This window comes from Takifugu flavidus, chromosome 16 (assembly GCF_003711565.1).
Source record: "Takifugu flavidus isolate HTHZ2018 chromosome 16, ASM371156v2, whole genome shotgun sequence".
NCBI lineage: Eukaryota > Metazoa > Chordata > Actinopteri > Tetraodontiformes > Tetraodontidae > Takifugu > Takifugu flavidus.
This window is the reverse complement of record NC_079535.1, coordinates 4,329,853-4,350,279: the sequence shown is the minus strand read 5'-3', so window position 1 is coordinate 4,350,279 and position 20,427 is coordinate 4,329,853. Positions and strand designations below refer to the sequence as shown.

General features: G+C 47.5%; 2 protein-coding genes across 4 annotated transcripts; one reads left to right on the top strand and one right to left on the bottom strand.

Moving 5' to 3' along the window:
* Positions 1–1,601: 1,601 nt before the first annotated feature.
* slc7a14a (solute carrier family 7 member 14a) lies at positions 1,602–15,698 on the top strand. Of its 3 annotated transcripts, none has more exons than XR_008954325.1 (10): positions 1,602–1,733; positions 7,470–7,986; positions 8,067–8,303; positions 9,103–9,320; positions 9,410–9,556; positions 10,310–10,518; positions 10,597–10,744; positions 10,839–11,337; positions 11,410–11,795; positions 11,832–12,091. XR_008954325.1 is itself a non-coding variant. In XM_057059159.1 (10 exons), the coding sequence occupies exons 2-10, from the start codon at positions 7,680–7,682 to the stop codon at positions 12,286–12,288; spliced, it is 2,301 nt and encodes a 766-aa protein (XP_056915139.1). In that variant the 5' UTR covers positions 1,602–1,733; positions 7,470–7,679; the 3' UTR covers positions 12,289–15,698. The 3 variants fall into 3 exon arrangements, 2 of the variants coding, with proteins under 2 accessions (XP_056915139.1, XP_056915140.1); XM_057059159.1 differs by having other exon boundaries at positions 11,410–11,646; positions 11,990–15,698; XM_057059160.1 differs by lacking the exon at positions 1,602–1,733 and adding an exon at positions 1,766–2,082 and having other exon boundaries at positions 11,410–11,646; positions 11,990–15,698.
* Positions 15,699–17,039: 1,341 nt separating this feature from the next.
* On the bottom strand, positions 17,040–19,698 carry cldn11a (claudin 11a). The gene is made up of 3 exons (XM_057059411.1): positions 19,298–19,698; positions 19,000–19,164; positions 17,040–18,006 (listed from the first exon to the last, which is right to left on the bottom strand). The coding sequence occupies exons 1-3, from the start codon at positions 19,521–19,523 to the stop codon at positions 17,744–17,746; spliced, it is 654 nt and encodes a 217-aa protein (XP_056915391.1). The 5' UTR covers positions 19,524–19,698; the 3' UTR covers positions 17,040–17,743.
* Between the last annotated feature and the right edge of the window lie 729 nt (positions 19,699–20,427).

Sequence of the window (20,427 nt, the reverse complement as noted above, 5' to 3'; positions counted from 1 at the left end):
GAGGAAGACCACTTCAGGCCCCACTGGGAAAAACCTGTTGTGTTACTGTTGCTTTTCTTTCTTTTATTGTTCCTTGAAATGAAGACAGAGCCCATCGCTCAACATGTCACCATTAGGCCTTACTGGAAATATGCCAGAGCACACTGGTGACACCATTTAGCGATTGTTCACATTAGCTAAGCAGGCATAAAAACAAACCTTAAACGCAGACATGAAATTACACACGGAGACACGTAAAGTGCGTTTACCTGCACATCGAAATCGGCTCGATTGGCGCACATAATTTGTGCAACCGGTCTTTCTGGGAGTTTGCAGTACCTTTATTGCCACCTCTGAACATGAAGTGGGAGGGTATTACATGCTTGTGTGCCTCTGGTACCGCTCAATTTACTCCTGTTGTAAATGAGTCTCTCCTCATTAATAATCTTGTGTTTACTTTATTGTTACGTTTTTAACATATTGTCATTTGATGGCGGACGGGAAAGCCCATTTAAAAGCTTAAAAATAAAATAGATGCCCAAATACAACAGATAGCTGTCCAAATCTAAAATGTTCTGTTTGCTCAGATTACAGTGGTGAAAATGAAGAGGTCTAAAATTCCTGAAGGATTGTTTTAACTCTAGAAACACAGCACCATTACAGCCACCCTGGTTTATTTTTAGAAAATAACAGGTCACTGCTTCTTTAGAGGGATGTTTATGGAATCCCAACTGCATCGGGGGAACATGGGGATGGCCACTGTTTGTGTTCACTCATCTCCCCCATCAATAATTCTCTGGCCTCCTCTTGTCACTGCTCTTAAAGACGGGGGGAACCTCCATGTCAACGGCACCTTCTCCTGTTTCATGGATACATTTAATTTGTCCAAATGGATTTGCAAGGGCAGAGTTTTTGTCATGGATGAAATTATTTTCAACCCCCCTGAGGCAGATGTTTCCTGTATACTAGATATTGGTTTGCTCGCCTCCAGATGGGGTGTCGGGACAGTGCATTGTTAGTTCCTCAAATGAGCTCACAAGGAAATTGTCAAAGCCATTAACAATAATGCCAAAGTTGTCTGTCACTGTACTCAGAGCTGTAAATCTCTGTAAATCAGATTTGGATTTGTTTGTTCCAGGTAGTTTTACATTTTCCCTTATCAAGTTTGCGTTCCCATTTGCGCTTTTATTATCTGATGAAGCAGATTGCTTTTGTTTTATATATGTACTGTATAACTTTATTTCTAAGTGATGTAAATTTAGCCCAGTTCTACTGGGACAGATGGGCCAGATTGACTGGTCATACCGGGACAGAGAGGGTCAACAATGGGAGAAAATGGCCGCTGCCCCTAAATCCTAACTAAATTGGAAGAGATTAATTCCCTGGATCGTCTTCACTGACAACTTAATAAACACAACGAACCGCTGCGCCGCTGACACAGGTTCCGGGAGGGGGGAGGTGGGCTGGGGAAGGGGGGGGGGGGGGGGGGGGGGGGGGCGTGATGACGGTCCCGGACGGTCCGGGATCGACGCCCGCTCAAACCAGATAAATAACACGCGGTCACATGTGGTGCAGCGGGCGCCTGAATAATTCAAACCTCTTTACATCACCAGCCTCCCCTCCCAGCTCCTCCCCCCCCCCCCCCCCCCCTCCCTCCCTCCCTTGGGCTGCTGCACCGCGCAGTCCTGAGATGCTGCTGATGCTGACCGACTGCAGCATCCGACGAGGGTCTCCTCTGATCCCGCCGCGGCACCGTGAGTGATTTTTCCACCGCTTTCCCCCGTTTTCCTCCTCGCCATCGCGCTGCGTCTCTCCTCTCCTCCCGTCTCCCTCGGTGCCTGCATCTCTCTCCTCCCCCTTTTGTCTTCTTCCTCATTATATTCTCCATATAAGCGAAGGCGCATAGCGCACCGGTGGCCCTCGGTGATAAGTCCGAAGAAAGGGAATTAAAGGAAGGAAACGTCCCTGACAGACGGGAGCAGAGAGTTCGGGGTGTGTGTCCGACGGGAGCTGCATCAGCAGCGGGGGGTGGGGGGGGGGCGGTTTGAGGGTGGACGGGAGTGCAGGAGGAGACAGAGGCGGCTGAAAGAGTGCAGGCTGCAGGTGAGAGCATCCGAAAGTGGAGCTTAGGCAGTCTGTCTATCTATCTGTCTATCTATCTATCTATCTATCTATCTATCTATCTATCTATCTATCTATCTATCTATCTATCTATCTATCTATCTATCTATATCTATCTATCTATCTATCTATCTATCTATCTATCTATCTATCTATCTATCTGTTTCTTACTACTTCATCCACTGGGTGTCAGCTGATTTAAACACTGATAACTATGTAATATTTATAACCCTCTTTCCTGTTTCCTTGGTAATATTTTGCATGTATTTTAGTAATCATTTGATATAAAGCACCATTACATTTTTTTTGTGGTCTGTGGACACTCAGTGGCTGAAAGCCTCAAGCTGGAGATCTGGGTTAATCCCTAATGACATGGCGAGATATCCCTCTCTCTCTCTCTCCCTCTCTCTCCCTCTCTCTCTCCCTCTCTCTGTCTCTCTCTCTCTCTCTCCTCTCTCTCTCTCTGTCTCTCTCTTTACCACAGCCTCCTCCTCTTTGCCCCCTCAGTTGACTTTTGCCCACGTTTATTAAGCGTTGATGATAGCGCGCCGGTGCTTGGAAACGTTGCGCTAACAGGTGCATCTTTTAACAGGTGTCTGACTTTTTTCCTTTAATCTGTTCATTTCTGAAACAAAAGTGTACCAACACGGACACGATTATGTAATCGTCCCCATCCCTATTGAAGTTTTGACGCTAAAGTGACAGTTTTCTGATTGGTTGTCGACAGAGGGTGATGGAGATACGGTAGATTTGTCTGCCGGTGAGCCAGGTGAAACATCAGTGTGGTCTTCCGGTGCTAACCGTCTGGAATAATGTCAGATCAGGAAGCTGACAGAAGATGCACAGATGGGTTAAAAAAAAAGTACATGCAAAGATGCAGAATTGGACCTAGATTCAAAAATAAAGGTGTCATCAGCAGGAAGATGGAACAATCATTGCGGCATCTTGTTTGCAAAAGAAGCATCGAGTGTGCTGAAGCTTGGTGAGAAGCACAGGTCACATGTTTGTGCAGCACCTGAGGAACTCTTGATAAACTCATCAGAGGCCTAGAACGTGTCACTGATACCAGTTTGAGTCGTAACATCACTGCATTTTGGGGGTTATTAGCTAAAACAGCTCATCCCTCTTTACCAATGATTGAATCAATTTGGAGCCGGTTCGATCCCAGACTTTTCCCAACGTGGGTGTTTACATGTCATGGATGAGTAGATATATGGATGAATGGATTCAAGATCTGCTTCGATCAATCCATACTCCATTAGCTCCAGCATTGAATGACTTTTTTCGCATGTCAATATGCTTTACATATGATTCTCAGGGAATCGGATCGGAACACGGATATGCGTGGCTGATGGAACGCCGATCTGAATGTAATTAAATCTGCCCCTCAAGTGCGACATTAATGATTCATCGATTCATCGTTGGCTCTAGTTGGAAGCTTGTGAGTGAGTGCAGGTAAACGTTTAGCAACAGTTTTCAAGCAACATTGTGGCCTTTCTATTAATGAATGGATGATCCCCCCCCCCCATCAGACACTGCTCGACACTGACGTCAGCGGACCTGTCTGTGCAGAAAGGCTAATAGAATCAGGACCTCCAAGTCGCACGCACACACTCGTCGTCTCTATTCATCTCTGTCAGCGGGCGACGCACCAACGCGCACGGCTCGGCTTATTGGAACAACAGGCAGTAAAGACAGGACAAAGAGATGCGGCCCGGGGCTATTGTGTGGAAGGATGAGGGCTTTAAATGTAATCGGATCCTCGTCATGTTGACTTTCCTGCATTTAAGATACATTTGTGCTTTTTTAATTCCTGATATTACTATGAATGCTTGGAAAACAAGATCAAACCCATAAAAGAAACTATTGATAAAGGATCCAAAAAACAACTAAATTCTGCCAGCCAGGGGGCTAGTAACATACTCCAGAGCAGCTAAGCTAACTGCCAACACACGCGTGCATTGCTCATAGTGTCATGTGTTAGCTTCTCTGGCCATACCGTTGTGCTAAGTGCGCTGTGCTAATTGTTAGAGTTGCGACTGCCATAAAATTGGTGTGAAGACGCTGAAGGTCAGGTGTACTCTCACGTTGCCATAGTAAAAGAGAAGGGAACAAAGGTCATGTGACTTGATGCTACTCCATTAACCACGGTAAAAATAAAGATGGTTATAAAGGCGATACTATAAATAAATCTGTCTCACTAGTTAAAGACACGCCTTCCAAGAGATGAGCATTAGCAGATTGGATCGATAGTGACGATGTTGCGGGAGGAAAATGTCTTTTAGCCGGTGCTTCCTTTCACCATTTCCTCTGAACGTCACCGCCATTCGATGGTGGCGATGGAAACGGTTCCTCGTCAGAGTTAGTCAGCAGTACATTATAATCAATGAGCCAGGGCAGGATTTAAGACCCCGTGGATCAGATTATACCACTGAATGCTCGGAATTGGACTTCAATTTATGGGAACTTTCCTATTATGGCCGGTGAGCCAAGGAGCCATGGGGGGAGGGGCGGTGCTGTTGTTTTTTTCTTTATTTGGCTGTCTGGAGGCTGGCTGAGCATATGTCAGGCTCCAGGCTCCCACCGTGCTGCGTTAGGGAAGATGGATGAGGATGAGGAGGGCTGGATGAGGAGTGAGGAATTTATCTGCCCTGTTATCTTGCAGGCTATTTTACAGCTTCCTGAAACGCTCTGCCAGCTTCTACTTGACTGTTTTTTGAGCTTCCAGTGTGAATACTGGTTACCATGGGGATCAAACCTCACATTGACTCACTGGGATACAGTTTATCGTAACTGATATCGCAGAAGCAAATTTAATTGACTTTTGAAGGTTGCTAGGTTTGATCAGACCACGTACGGATCTCAAAGGATCATGGGAGTTTTCTAGCGTAAGTAAACACAAAGGTTCCCCTCTTGCCTGCTAAATTGCTAAAACTCCTGCTTTTTCATCATATGGACGCTTTCAAACAAATCCTCGGGATAAACCTGCTGTCATACGCATGCGCCGTTTGACCTTTGACCTTTCCTCCCACCCTTGATGCACGGTTAACGTGACGGATGATGATGTGACTGACAGGAAAGGTGACAGCTCTTTAGAAGGATCGCCTTTTCCCACTGACGCGTGAGCCGCTTCCTCATCTGTGCGCCGGTCCTGGGACGTCAGGGTCGCGTGCCAGGTTTGGTTGCCAGGTCTTGTTCAGGAGGGCTCTTAGCTTTATTAAGGCGGTTCTTCCTGTAAAGGCAGCGAGAGCTCAGTCAACTCATTCAGCTGGTAATCAGACAGAGGCAGGGGCAGCTGCCGAGACGGGATTATTCCCGCCTGATTAAACACAAGGATGGATGCTTGTCAACCGCTTTAGCTGCAGGGGAAACGCTAACGCAGCGTCGCCAGGGAGGGGTGGCAGTAATTATATAGAAAGTAGCTCTCAATTGTTAACTGTTTGCTCAGCACGCTAATGTCGATATGACTGTGCATGACAAGGTGGCCGCCGTATCGCTCGCCCTTGGTGAAATGACAGCAGTTTCTCAAAGCGCCTTATTTGCTCACAGCTTTCTTTACTTCAGCAGCGTGGATCGCTTGGTCCTCATGCTGTTTTGTTGTCACACACCGTGGGACTTCCTGCCTCCGAATGACATGGCCTTTTTTGTCTTTTCTCCAACTCACAACCACTCTGTGATGAATAACTTAATGCTAGCCTCTCTGTTAGCATTCAGGATTTTGCAGGTTTGTTTGTTTATTGTCTCTGATAAAGCTACAGGTGGTATTATTAGCAGAAAAAGAGCTAAATCTTCCACCCAGAACATTGATCCGGTTCTCCTTTAAGCCTTACTGGACCCATTTTTAGCTTAAGACAGCAGAAGGGGAGAGACAGTGAACCTCAATTTCACAAGCAATGTTATTTCTCTTGTCCGATCGTGAATGGAATTTATCCGCGTGTTTACGGGCTGGTCGATACGGCCTCTCTGCAACGTGAACCTTTACCAGACGGTCAGTATCGACAGACAAGACTCCAGCGGCTTTTGCTGCTGTTTTGCTAACGGTTGGCTGGCGTTCTGTCCCCACATCGACGCCTGTGTAAAGACAGCACGCTGTAACCTGCTTGCTTCGAGTGGTCCTCCACGCAGCTCAGTTTTATCCGTCTGCTGACAAACACTCGGGTGAAGGCAGGAGGTGGTGACGGAGACAGAACATTTAATTTATGGTTAGCTGGGGCTAGCAGGCTGTGAGACCGGTTTTGTCTGTGATAGTCCCCACGAAGACAGAACTGCAGCCATCAGTGTGTATTAGTTGATTAAAATATCCCTCTTAAAGGGTTTATAGTTTTATTGGCTGGAGCTTGATACGCACATCAGGTTCACAGGAAAGTTCTTTGATTCTCTCTCCCACTCACACATGCACACAGTTGTGCTTCTATCTCAGTGAGGACTCATTTTACCCTACGCTAATCCCTGTCTTAATTTAATCTTAACTACCAAAAAACCCAAGTCTTAGCCTCCAAACAGCCCTCTGTTGTATTTGCCAGCCAAAAATACCCTCACATCTTACTAATGTCCCTAGATACCAGAGAAATTTGGTCCTCACTATGTAGCTTGTACAAGAAGACACACACACACACACACACACACACAGATTTGTTGACTTTTTAATGCCGTCTCACATCTTTTTCTTTGATTTTTAATTACTTTTATGTTCTCTTTGCATATCCGTCCATCCGTCCATCCATTTCCACCTGGGTACGAACGTCCCTTCATCCTCCCTCCCTGCCTGTATCGCTCTCATAAATGAGTCTTTTTCTCTCTCCGCACGTTCGCGTTCCCCCTAAATACAGCGACACTATAGTGGAGGTCTGGACCCCAGTTAAACAGCTGGGTAATTGCGGCCGCCATTTGTTTGAGTGGCTCGCGCTATAGCTGAGAGGCAGAGCGGCACACTGTTTTGGGAGTGCGTTTAATAATTACAGCACTCACTGAGAGTGGGTGAATGATATGTTCGCTCACTTTGGCTGAGAGGAGAAACGCAAACAGTCAGTTCTCTTTTTCAGGCTCTTTTATGGCGCCGGCGGTCATGAGATGTCAGAGGAGATACAGGTCGAGCTGTTGGATGTGGTTTGTGGTGTAAGGGTTTTAAGCCATAGAAAAGGGTGAACTTGGCTACTATAGCAACGGTGCTACGGAGGGATGGTTGCTAATTAGCTACTTCCTCTTTCGGGTAGACTTCATCTGAGGACACATGTGGAATGAAGCTCCATCGTTGACTTTTTTGTGTTTAGAGGATATAGTTGAAAATTGGCATCATGTTTTGAAAGACAATAGCAGACCGCGTGAGGTAAATTTTATAAAACAATTGAGTTTCCTCTTTATCTTTACAGATTATCTATAGCCATGTGGAGACAACTTGAGGTGCCACTGAAGTAATCCAGGACATGAAAGTTGGGGACAAAAACAAAGCCTTGGAAGACTCCATCATATAAAGAATAGTTTATAAAACTGTTAAAAAAACACACACACACAGAAAACATCACAAAGCAAACTTTTCATTTTTGCCCTTTGACCCTGTCACTTGACCTTTAGCCCTCAGTATGAGTGGCCTCGCCGGGAAGCTTGACCCCCGCAGGGTGCAGTGGGGCTCGGCATGGAGAACGTTTACGTCCCGTATCCTGAGGACCAAACCCGTGGAATCCATGCTGGACTCGTCCATGTCGGGGACCAGCTCGCACGGGACCAGGCTGGCCCGGGTGTTGTCGACGGTGGACCTGGTGTCGCTGGGCGTGGGCAGCTGTGTCGGGACGGGGATGTACGTGGTGTCGGGGCTTGTTGCCAAGGAGATGGCAGGCCCGGGCGTCATAGTTTCCTTCATTATTGCTGCCGTGGCCTCCATACTGTCAGGTGGGTGGACCTGCCTCCTTTCTCCTTCTGTCATTGGTCTAAAGTTCTTTCACTCGACTAATAACCCACCTGTTCCGCAGGGGTGTGTTACGCAGAGTTCGGGGTGCGGGTGCCCAAGACCACGGGATCGGCTTACACGTATAGCTACGTAACGGTGGGAGAGTTTGTGGCGTTCTTCATCGGGTGGAACCTGATTCTGGAGTATCTGATCGGGACCGCGGCGGGGGCGTCGGCTCTCAGCAGCATGGCGGACTCGTTGGCTAACCGCAGCATCAGCCACTTCATGACCTCTCACATAGGGACCCTCAACGGCTTGGGTGAGCGACCGCCGCCAGAACGTTTACCACGCCAGCTCCTGGGATTGTGCGTTTCCATAACAGTGCCACGACCAAAAAAAACACCGCCTGTGAAATCAAAGTCTTATCAGATTCTTCCAGTCAGAATTTTTATTGCATATTTTGGAAATCCAATATTTTTGGAAAGTTATCGCTGCTGTTATAATTCGTAATGCACAAATTTCCAGATCGCGGTGACGAGAGCTAATCTGATGAAACGTTATCGCCGAGGTGTGTGCCAGCCCGGTCTATCTGGGTGACATCGCCCTGACAGGCGCTTCCTGTCCAACACTGACAAAGGCCTTGCGGTCACATGATAAGCAACATGAGCAGCTGTTCCACAACATCACGGAAAGTTATTGTTTCCTTTCCAACCCGGAGAGAGAAAAAAACCCAGCAGGTTCAGACACGGGTTGGAATATCTCCCAGAATAAGTTTCTTTTTTTCGCTTTTGAGTGCACAATGTGATCCTGGGGGTTGCAGCATATAGACCTGATCCTGGGAGAGGCACAGTGACTATGCATGCTTAGTTTTTAGGGAAATATGTTTTCTAAAACCTCCACCTTTCTATTGATTTGAAGGCAGATGATCCATTTCTATTTTTTAATGGAAATGCAGCATTTTTAACATTAACATTTGAGTTGAAATGTGCTTTAAAGTTACCTGATGCAACTATTTTGAAGCCCAACTGGTCCATTTCCAGTTGGGCACAAGACAAGACACTAATCAAGACCAGCACATGTGTACCAACAGGCAAAATAACCAGAACCCTGTCATCCAGGTAAAGGGGAGCAGTCGTACCCGGACCTGCTGGCTCTGCTGATTTCGTTGCTGGTGACGGTGATCGTGGCTCTGGGAGTGAAGAACTCCGTGGGCTTCAACAACGTGCTGAACGTCATCAACCTCATGGTGTGGGTGTTCATGATGATCGCGGGGCTGTTCTTCGTGAACGTGGAGAACTGGGACGAGGGGAGGTTCCTGCCCTTCGGATGGTCGGGGGTATGTCTGCGCAACGTGGTGCTGTAAAAGTAATAAAAAATGAATGGGGGGGTACTTCAACACCATATTTGTCCTCTTGATCGCTCCAGGTGATGCAGGGAGCAGCTACCTGTTTTTACGCTTTTATTGGATTTGACATCATTGCGACAACAGGAGAGGAAGCCAAGAGTCCCAACACCTCCATCCCCTACGCCATCACCGCATCTCTCATCACCTGCCTCACTGCCTACGTGTCTGTGAGTCTTTTACCTTCGTATTAGCTTGTTAGCAGGATTTAATCCTCAACATGTCTGGAATATGAATGAAACAGCACCTTCTCCCAAAGTTTAGTCGGCTGGACCCACAGCTGATATTAATACCCATTAAGCCTGAGTTTGACTTGTTTCTGCTGTGTGGTTGTTGCCATGGCAACCGTGTAGCTATGGCCTGTCAGAATGGGAATTTTAGCATTATCCTGGAGCCAAAGATTACATCAAAACCCAGGCTAGCTACACTACAGCCATGTCCTGTTTTTGAGTCACTGACACTAGACAAGCAGATGCTGTAGGAAGCCGTTTTGGAGTGTGGTCATAAATGGTTGACAAAGGTTGTCCACCTGGTTGGACAAATGGGTCAAAGGACGCTGAAGGCTGGTAGGGGACGCGCTCTGTGAAGGTTGATCTTTTATTATTCCTCTCACTTTCTGCAATTTGCTGAGGCAAATCCCTCATCGTGACAGATGGCTCTTCTGGATGGATCACACCCCCCTACACACACACACACACACACACACGCACGCACACACACACACACACACACACACACACAGAGCTGTCAGACTAATGCTGCAGAGGTTGATAAAAGCTTCACTACAGTGTGATCCTGACCTGCAGGTGGGGGTGTGGTCAAAATGTCACTTCCGGTTCAGAATTTTACAGTTTTATTTATTTCCTTTTTAATAAAATGCAAGGTGGAATGATTTTATTTAGACCTCCACCCTCTTTGCCTAGGTTTCGGTGATCTTGACCTTGATGGTTCCCTCCACCGAGATCGATGCCGATGCGCCGCTCATGGAGATGTTTGCCGTGCACGGCTGCATGTTTGCCAAGTACACCGTAGCGGTGGGCTCCATCGCTGGGCTCACCGTGTCGCTCCTGGGCTCTCTGTTCCCCATGCCCAGAGTCATCTATGCCATGGCGGGAGATGGCCTGCTGTTTAAGTCAGTCCTGTTTTTTGTCACTTTTTTTTTCTTTCAATCAAAATACAACCAGCCTAATTAATTTTCCCATGTTTCCAGGTTCCTGGCCAACGTGTCGTCCTACACTGAGACCCCTGCTGTGGCCTGTGTGGTTTCAGGATTCCTTGCGGGCCTTCTTGCTCTCCTGGTCAGTCTCAGAGACCTCATAGAGATGATGTCTATTGGAACCCTGTTGGCCTATACTCTGGTGGGTTTCTACCTTTGTCCATCAGGCCAAACTTAACAAATCAGATTTTAAGCTTCTGTTATCTCCCAGACCTAAAGCTTTCCTTCGTCCGCAGGTGAGCCTGTGTGTCCTCCTGCTGCGATACCAACCTGAAGGGGACATCCACGGCTTTGTCAACTTCCTCTCGGAGGAGCAGAACAAGGGCAAGAGGAAGGAAGGCGTGCTGGCAGAGTGCGAGAAGGATGCTTGTTCGCCCACCAGTGAAGCCGACGAATACGGCGGTCCACCCACCAACACCTGCGGAGCCAAAAACCTGCCGTCCTTGGGCGACAATGAGATGTTGATAGGCAAACCGGACAAAACCGCCTACGCTGCCAGCCACCCAAACTACGGCACCGTCGACATGACCACCGGCATTGAGGCCGAGGAGTCCGAAGGCGGGATGTCCCGGCGTTTGAAGAAGCTTATCGGACCGCGCTACTACACCCTGAGGATCCGACTGGGGCTGCCGGGAAAGATGGACCGGCCAACTCTAGCCACAGGGAAAACTGTGACTGTGTGTGTGCTGCTCCTCTTCATCTTCTTCTTTGCTTTCTGCTCCTTCATCATTTTTGGTGAGAACGCACAAACAAATTCCAGCAGAACTCTGTGGGAAACACAGATTAACGTCACTTTTCTCTGTCCAGGATCAAGCAGCATTGCACAGGGTCACTGGTGGGCGTTGCTGCTGCTGGTCGTGCTCATCATCTTCATTGTCCTGCTCGTCGTTATCATCCTCCAGCAGCCAGAGAACCCCAAAAGGCTGCCCTACATGGCTCCCTGTGTGCCCTTTGTGCCCGCTTCAGCCATGCTTGTTAACATCTACCTCATGCTTAAACTATCTGCCATCACCTGGATACGGTTTTCAATCTGGTGCCTCGTGGGTAAGTGGACTCTCCACCCAACTCGTCGCATAGTGAGGTCATAGGTCAAGCTCAAGACAATTCAGCCGACTCTCTGATCAGAGGGGTTTCTGTCGCAAGCCTTTGCAATTGCCTCTATAGCGCCCCCTCTGTTGTAAATGATGCTTTACCTGCAGTTGGTGCAGAGAAACCACAGATGAAGTCACTTGTTACTATTCCTGCCTCAGTGATATTGAACTGGGCACCTGCGAGTGTGTTTCAGTTTCGTGGAAACGATCCAACGATCCAGCACAAGTTAGCGTTAAAAATGTAAGCTACATCCTCCCTTGTTCACTCGTACAGGTGACTCTGTGTGTTTCCTCAGGCGTGCTCATTTACTTTGGCTACGGCATGTGGAACAGCACCCTGGAGATCACGGCCAGAGAGAACGAGGTGCACGCCTCCACCTACCAGCGCTACGACCAAGGCGTGGACGAAGGCTTCTGCGGCTTCGACGACGATTTCTACCCGCCAACCTCTGACGCCTGGGGTGGGGCGGAGGATGGGTCGGGGGGGACCACGCCCCCCATCGCGAAACCCAAAGGCGGCGGGGAGCCACTGAGGGGCGGAGACAGGACTGTCGCCAATTGCGCTCTCGCCGAGGAGGATCCAATGGATTTCTGAAGGGACCGACTCTGCATCTCTCTGAATGTACCGCCTTGTCTGCTGCGTGGGGATGGGGGGTGGGCAGCGCTCCGATGATTTTGTATACGTGCGTATGTGTTTATTCATGCCTGCATGTGTGTGTACTTGGCTGCATGTCCAACCCTTGGGCTGGAGACTTCCTCACCCGTGGAATCTGTTAAATGTCACAGTTCACTTATTGGACTTCTACGCAATGGCCTGATCAAAAAAAAGAGCATAGAGAGACGAAATTATGAAAGATTCAATGAGGACAAGAGAAGAGGTGGAGTGAGCGACGGATGAATCAGCACCTTCTTCTTCTTCTTTTTCATCTTCTTCTTCCCGTTTCCTAATTTGACAGGAAGTGACAATGCGACAAGCCCATTTCCTGTATGTGTGCTGGGATTCTTTCAAAGATCAACAAAATTCTTTAGATATGAAGTGTTTTATACAAAAATCAACCCTAAATTCTAGCCCAAGGTTTTGGGGTCAAGAAAGAGACCATGTTGATATTTTCACAGGCAGTTCGTGGACTTTGCTTGCAATAGTGCCTTCATCTACTGTGCGTGTTTGTGTTTCTTATTTCTGGTTTCTGCTTTAATTTCATAAGTATCTTCTCTCGTGCGAGGGTGTCCGAACAATCAGACCTTCACGCCAATTCTGTGTGTGCGTGCACTGACGAGGTGCATTCTTGCGTAACCGTGCATGCGTGGTCTCTTCCCACTCCCCGCCCCCAGCATGAAATCCAAAAAATCAATCCCGTGGCAACTTAGCCGCTGATGGCGCGTTAAACGTAAACGAAGAAAAGACAGAAAAGGTTGAATCGTTGTGGAAAACCTGCGGGTTTACTGCGATGACTTATACCGCCTGGTCCAGGAAATGTGTTTTTCTCATTTCTGCGAGTATCGTGTTATTCTTCAAAATCATGTTTAAGTTAAAAGATACTTACATTTAATGTTTTTGGTCGTTTTCCAGAGGTCCAGTGTCTATTTCCAGAAAGTGATATTTACGTCACATTTAGATATGCTTTATAAATTATTCAGCGATTACAGTTTATACACACCACACACACCGGACCATTAAATTCACTATTGCGCAGATATATAAAGACACTGTGGAAGCTTTTATGCTACACGAAGGACATCGGTTCTATACTGAAATGCGCTACTGATTTTTACGTTAAATTTGTGGCTCTCTTGTCCGATCGCTTTACTCTCTTTCACCACTTCCTGTTCCTTTCAGTTTCAAACCTCACCTAGATGTCGACGCTCATCGGGCCATGTGGGCACAGAGCTGCCACCCTGACAGGCTAGGGACTGGTTTCCATCTGAAGCAGCGATCTATTACGTTCCATCTCAGCTCATGACTCTCCTGATTGGTCCATGGGGCGTTGACTCCTCTTTGTGCTTCTGCTCCATCCCAGACTCAAACCCACCTCACTCACGCTCCATATTGCCCCGTCTTGTTCCTATTTTCATATTAATGATGCTGTTGTTTCATCCTGAAAGGATATTTTGGGTCTCAAATGCTGGTAACTGGAGAGCTGTAGAGCTCGGCGTACAAAGTTAATCCTGCCAAGTGTTTATGTCAAAACAAAGAATGTATGCGTTGGTGAAGCATGGCACATAAACCAAACAGCAGAGGGTGTGGACAGTCCTGCTGCAGTCCACCCTGGTTGTCCTCCTCTTGCCCCTTGTTGCTGCACCTGTCCCTTTCAGGGAAGCCTTATTTGTCTAATGCACTAAATCCAAGGATGCCACGCTAACCTCCCCACCACCCACCACCCTCCCTCTGCTGCTCCCCAATTAATCCACACCTCAGAGCTAAGCTTCACAGAGTTAAAGGCCCAAAACAAAGACCGGGCCAAGAAATTCCAATGATGATGGAGCATCCAGATGCTACTTGGCGTTATTCGAGTTTATTCCTTCGTTATTAAACTCGCTAATTTAATTAATCTAGACTGAAATCACTCTTCAGCCACAGTTCATTGGGCCACTATAGATGGTGGAGTGCATGATGGGAATGTTTGCCAAGTTCTGCACAGGAAAACATCAGCAAAGAATCACGCCAGGGGTCTGTGTGTGTGTATATATGTGTGTGTGTGTGTGTGTGTGGGGGGGGGGGGGTGTCTGTAATATCCCCCACCATGGTGAAAGATCAAGGTCCTTCCTAAAAATATAGCACATCCTGGAAATTTAGCACTCCCTCTTACACGCGAAAGTATTCAACTGCATCGCAGTTTTATATAAAAACACCCACTTTTAGATGACCTCACTCCGCTTTGCTTTCATAACCCAGCCAAAAATGAAAAATGTACTGTCTGCTTGTATTGTGTGTGTGTGTGTATGTGTGTGGGGTCCGTGCCTGCACCTCGATGTGACCGTCTGGTGAACGTGTAGCATGGGCTCGTCGGTGTCGTATCTGCATGTCGTGACTCAAGTGAAGCAAATGCAGGTTTGGCTTTTATACCTGGGAACAACGGCTCAGACCGATTTACGCCCATTTAAATCAACCGTACAGCCCCATCTCCTTCTATACGTCAGGATATCATCAGGGGTGAGAATAGAGATCGGCTGGAAAGGAGATTACCCTCAGCTCGCGCAGTAATCTCCTCCCCAGGTATGGAATCCAGGGCTTCATTTGAAAGCAAGGAGATGTAGCAAACGCGTGGACGCGGGGTCCCGCCGCCGCCTTTTCGAACCCTCTCAGTCTGCACGAGCCAAAGTTCACCGGGTTTGCTCACGGTTCGCGTGCAGGAGGTCAGCTAATAAGCTACGACTGTCTGGTAATCGCAAAACGGAGGAAAACGAAGGTACTTTTCTACAGCTCGCACCTGTTTCCGGGTCATCTTTGGGTATTTATGCACAGCAGAGCCGGCTGGAGGGACCAGCCTTCACTTTCCTGTGTGTTTAGTCACAAGGTGGCCGAAAACAAAGGCTCAACAATATTTTATAACAACCTTAGTGTCTCCAGAATGAAGCGTAAAACCATTTTTTCCAAAAGGTTGTGTTAAGAGAAAACTAGCAGAAGGTTCAAGTCAAAGCTGAAAACCACGCAGAAACTATTTTAATACACTCCGATCACCAATGTTGCTTTGAACGTCAGTAACTCTTTGGTTCCTTTGGTCTGGATGAAGACGTGCCATGTTGCTCATGTGCTGTGTTCGATGTTCCCGAGCGTCCAGTCAGCGTGCCGGACTCGTTAAGACTGGCTTCTCTCGCAGTTGGATGCTCCTTTTCTCTTCTGTATATTTTGGTATCAACTTGTATCATATTGTTGGTTCTATGTTGTTTTTTTTCAATGGTTTCTTCCAAACATGTTGGGTTTTGCTCCTGGTTGCACTGTTTTTCGCTGAGTTGTTGATATTGCTTCCATGCAACAATGAAAGTTATTTATTGCAAATACAAAAACGACTTGTTTTTCTCTGCTTTTTCCTTTCGTTTTCTGAAGATTTTCAGATACTTCCAACAACATTGGATCAAAACTGTGTAATTTTGTGTGACTAAGGTCACACGTGAGCTATTTTGATCCAACTCATGAAATTGGTATATTAGATCACAAATTCTTGCTATATTGTGTCATTTTTAGGAGAAGAAATTGGCTTCCATTCATTATAAAACAGATATTTATGAAACTAAATCACAAATCCCGTTGTGGAGATAATTATTTTTATTGTAATGAAACAGAAAAAAGTGGCCAAAGATCAACTAAGTTTGGAGGAATGCCTGATTGAGGCTGGAACAGAGGTGAGGACAACATCAAGGCCTTCAAGGAAATCAAGGGAAATCTAGGACTGCTGCATCTTTCAGATCAGGTAACCAACAACTTAGCTGCGAACCACTAAAAATCCAAATGATCAATGTTTACTGGAAACATTAGCACACATGGGGAATTTACACACCCTCAGAATGACCCTCAGAAACACATCAGTGGTGGATGAAACTGCTGCTGGAGAGGGCGTGTGTACAAAACAGAACATTTTGCAGATGTAAGAAAATATTTGTGGCCTGATCCAAACTCCAAACTCCCCCGGAGTCAAAAATAAAACACACTAACAACTGTTGGGTAAGAGAGGGACGCTGTGGCCTGTCCAGGTCCTCCCACTCCCCATTTCCTGCAAATTAAACGCCTCTGTGCTTTGAACGTTCCAGGGAACACACACACACTCAGGGATGATAAACACAGCCACTAATATGACAGAATGACCTGTGCAAATACAGTAAGTCATAACAGCACGTTTGGATGTGCAGGTTGTGTGTCTGTGGGTGTTTGAAGATAAGTGGGAGACGAACACTGTGTTTCACCAGTATCATGTCATATCTGATGACCTTCATTTGGACAGCAGAGATACAGAGACTTGTGTGTGTGTGTGTGGTGTGTGTGTGTGTGTGTGTGTGTGTGTGTGTGTGTGTGTGTGTGTGTGCGTGCGTGTGTGTGTGTGTGTGTGTGTGTGTGTGTGGTGTGTGCGTGTGTGTGTGTGTGTGTGTGTGTCACTGTCTCATCTGTGGTGACCCAACTCTGAAACTCAAGGTTACCTGATATGGTCCATGAGTAATAATTCATGGTTTCCTATTGTCCTTAGCCTATAATCACAGATAGATGTAACAAGCGCACACACACACACACACACACACACATTAAGCATGTATTCATCTCCAGAGTAATAACAGGGAGTCAAATATAGATTTTTAATTGTTTTTTATTATAGAATGTAGAAATTAAACAATGAAACAATAAATAAGGGGTCCAAATTGCCAATTTTGCTTTATTTTATTTAATTTTTCCAGGATAAGTGTATCTTTCAGTGCAGCTGGGGACAAGTTTGTCAAAGATGTTTAACAGAAACTCTTCGTAAACACAGTGAAAGGTAAAGAGGGAGTTAGTCATATTACAACGCGTACGGTAACATTTGATTAGGAATAACAGATGAGGGACAAACCATTAAGGTTTTATAAGCTTTCCTTTTGTGCCAGCTCAGTGCAGAAACCCAAACGATCTGTTCTCCCATCCCATAATAAAAAAATAAAATCTAAATATCCATCAGTCAACACGGACAATAGTTGTTAATACTGCTAGGAAAGAAAAAACCCTGTAAATAACGCCGAGTAATCAACACAAGCAAAAACCCTTTTTTTGGAAAAGAAATCACGAAGATATGACATTTAATGATTAAAGAGAATCTCCAGGAGCGAAATAGAAGCGATCTGTGATGTATTCCACAGCAGCTGGTCTGCTCCGTTTGTCCAACAAACGCTCCAGCTGTGGGAACAGAAGCTTCGGCAGCGACAGTCACAGCGGCACATGTCAGCATCTTCATGTGTGCTTGTGTTTTCTTTGTTTAATCATATATAAATCAACATAATCAGCGTGGTTGCTCCTCTTCCAGTCCACATTACTGCCTGTGCGAGTCTGTATACGCCTGTTATCCAGGCGGGAGCCACAACCGTCCCTCCGCTCAGACGTGGGCGCTCTTGGCGTGATTAGTGGTGGAGGTGGCGGGCGCGTTCCCGCCTCCCTGTTTGGAGTAGTAAAAACGGTTGTGGTCCTGGAAGGAGCGGGGCGGGGAGTCCGAGGAGCAGCAGGTGAGGAGGGAGCCGCCCAGCAGGGAGAAGACGGTGCCTATCCAGCCGGCATAGAGGGAGAAGCCGAAGGACATGAGGCCTTCCTGCTGGTGAGCCCCGATGGGGAACCAGACGGTGGACACCAAACTGCACAGGCCTGGGGGGACAGGAGCGAGGTTAGAAACCACGGAGATGAAACTGAACAAGATATGTCCCAGCAAACTCATCTGGGGAAGCAAAACGGGGATAGCCAACATAATATTTTAGAAAAACTGTTTCCAAATGCTAAAATATCAGCCGACCGTTGGGGAATTGGAAGGTGAGAAACAAAACAGACGACTGTTATACTGTTGTGAGTCCCTCCTGCTGCTGTGTTCTGGGTGTGGGGTGTAAAATGCTGCTCCTGAAGCAGAACTTTATCACGACGCATGCGTCAGCGTTGGCCCGTCACATCAGACGCGCTTCAGTTCCCGGAGTCGGATATTAACCTGAACCAGATTCCCTGTAAAGTTCTGTTTTCGAGGAGGCGTTCCAAAGATAGCAATGTTTCAGATGGCCCGTGCTGTTGCTCGCAGAGGGCGCTGAAGTCTGCAGAACAACGTCAGCAGTGAGACCTCGTGGCGTTCTGTGATCCTCACCTTCACCCTGAGAGATTCACCCAAGATTCATAAAAACACTGAAAATCCCCCCCACAGCTGAGAGGAGCAGAGCTAGCGTGTGTTGGACTGGTGCCTCCGGAGCGCGTAAATCTCTCAAACGTGCACATCCTGCAGGAGAAGGCTAACAGATGACGTGAGGACTGACAGCTTCCCAGCTGAGGACAGAGAGACGCGGCCACATTCGGACAAATAAGCCAACTACTGATTTCAGAGAGTAGCATCAACAACAAGGCTCCTGGTATTGTGGAAACACTGGAAAAGGACGGATGCAGGTGCTGAAGCCACGTTTAGAGGATGTGGGCGTCGGAAAACTGCCAGAATGAGCTCGTTTAGAATCACCGTTGAAGACAGTTTCCATATGGCGCAGGATGAAAGTAGGTGGGGGGAAGGAATGTGATGGGATCTGTGGGGAAGGGTTCAGGAAGCTTTCAAGAATGAGGTAGGGTAGGAAGAGGTCGGGGGTCACAGCGGGCGGTTGGCTCAGTTCTTACCGACGATGAGAACCAGCACTCCTCCCAGGACGGCGCGCCTGTTTTTGGAGCCCTGGGCTTCGTTGCCCAGGCTGATGCAGGGCATGGACATCAGGAGCATCACCACCGCCACGAAACCCAGGATTGAGCCAGTGATCATCAGGGCACGGGTGGTCTGGATGTAGGCTGCAGAGACACACGTGACGTTTGCGTTAAGGGTCTGAGGACGTTTCAGAATGCACAATAAAGAAAGGTGAGTGTGAAAAGAACAAGGCAGGTTGATTATAAAATCAGATGAATAAAAATCCAGAGGATCCACCTGGCAGGTCCAGGATCTGCGTCAGGGAGACGCAGTGGTAGAGTCCAGTGGAGATGACGCACTCCGCCCAGGGTCCCTTCGCCTCCAGCTCATCCATCTTCTTGCAGGTATTCAGGCCGTACTTGCACATGTTCACCCATTCATTGGTGGATATCGCGATCACGACACCCATCCAGCCGAGGCAGCTGACCAGGAACCCGCCGAGCTGCAGACACGAGTTCGCCATGGCGCAAGCGAGTGCGTAAAGACCCCCTTTACTTCTCAGGAACCTGTTGAGTAAACTCTGTAGCCCGCGGAATCAACTGCTGCCTTTATAACCAGGATCTCCCAGCAAGAGTTTTATTCCAGTGTCTCGTTTCCCCCTCCGTTTCTCCTTGATTCCATCAGCGGAGCCGAATAAATGACGCTTCGCCATCATCGCGGGGTTTTATAGACAGGAGCTGAGTCATGGAAAAGAATCCAAAACTCTCCACCAATCACAAACCCACTCAGATAACAACGTGGAAAACCCCCCAAAACTTTTAATATATGCACAGAAAGCGCAGGTCCGCGCGCTCCTCCGGCCTCGGAGACATTCACCGTGAGATCTGCTGCCATCTTCAGGCGAGTGGTTGAAACAGAGGATTCGGTTGGGGAGTTTAAATAAAAAGAAAAGATATAATATGGAAAATCCCTTCGCGTCAGCATGTTTCCAGAAACAAATGAATCCACCCCCCCCCCCCCCCTCTAAGAATGTGTGCATGTGTGGCTTGTACCCATATTAGTGTGGTTTTAAACGTTCCTCCAATAACACGATATTGTACCTGAGCCGTTGGTGCTGTTCTACGCATCACCAGCAGGGGGCGGTGCAGGACAGTGAGGGTTGCGGCTGCAGACGTGTTTCCTTCCTTCCTTCCTTCTTCCTTCCTTCCTTCCTTCCTCCCTCCTGCCCTCGGAGTCCTCAACTCATCACTCACAGCCGTGTGACGCGGCTGCAGCAATCAGTCCAAATGGAGGACAGACTGAGGCTGTTTCCGAAACCACCCCCCATACCCTACATAGTGCACTCAATAGTGTGGACGCCATTTTGAAATAGTGTCCGAAATGCTAGTGTGCATCGCTGGACCCTATGTAGTGCACTCAATGTATCC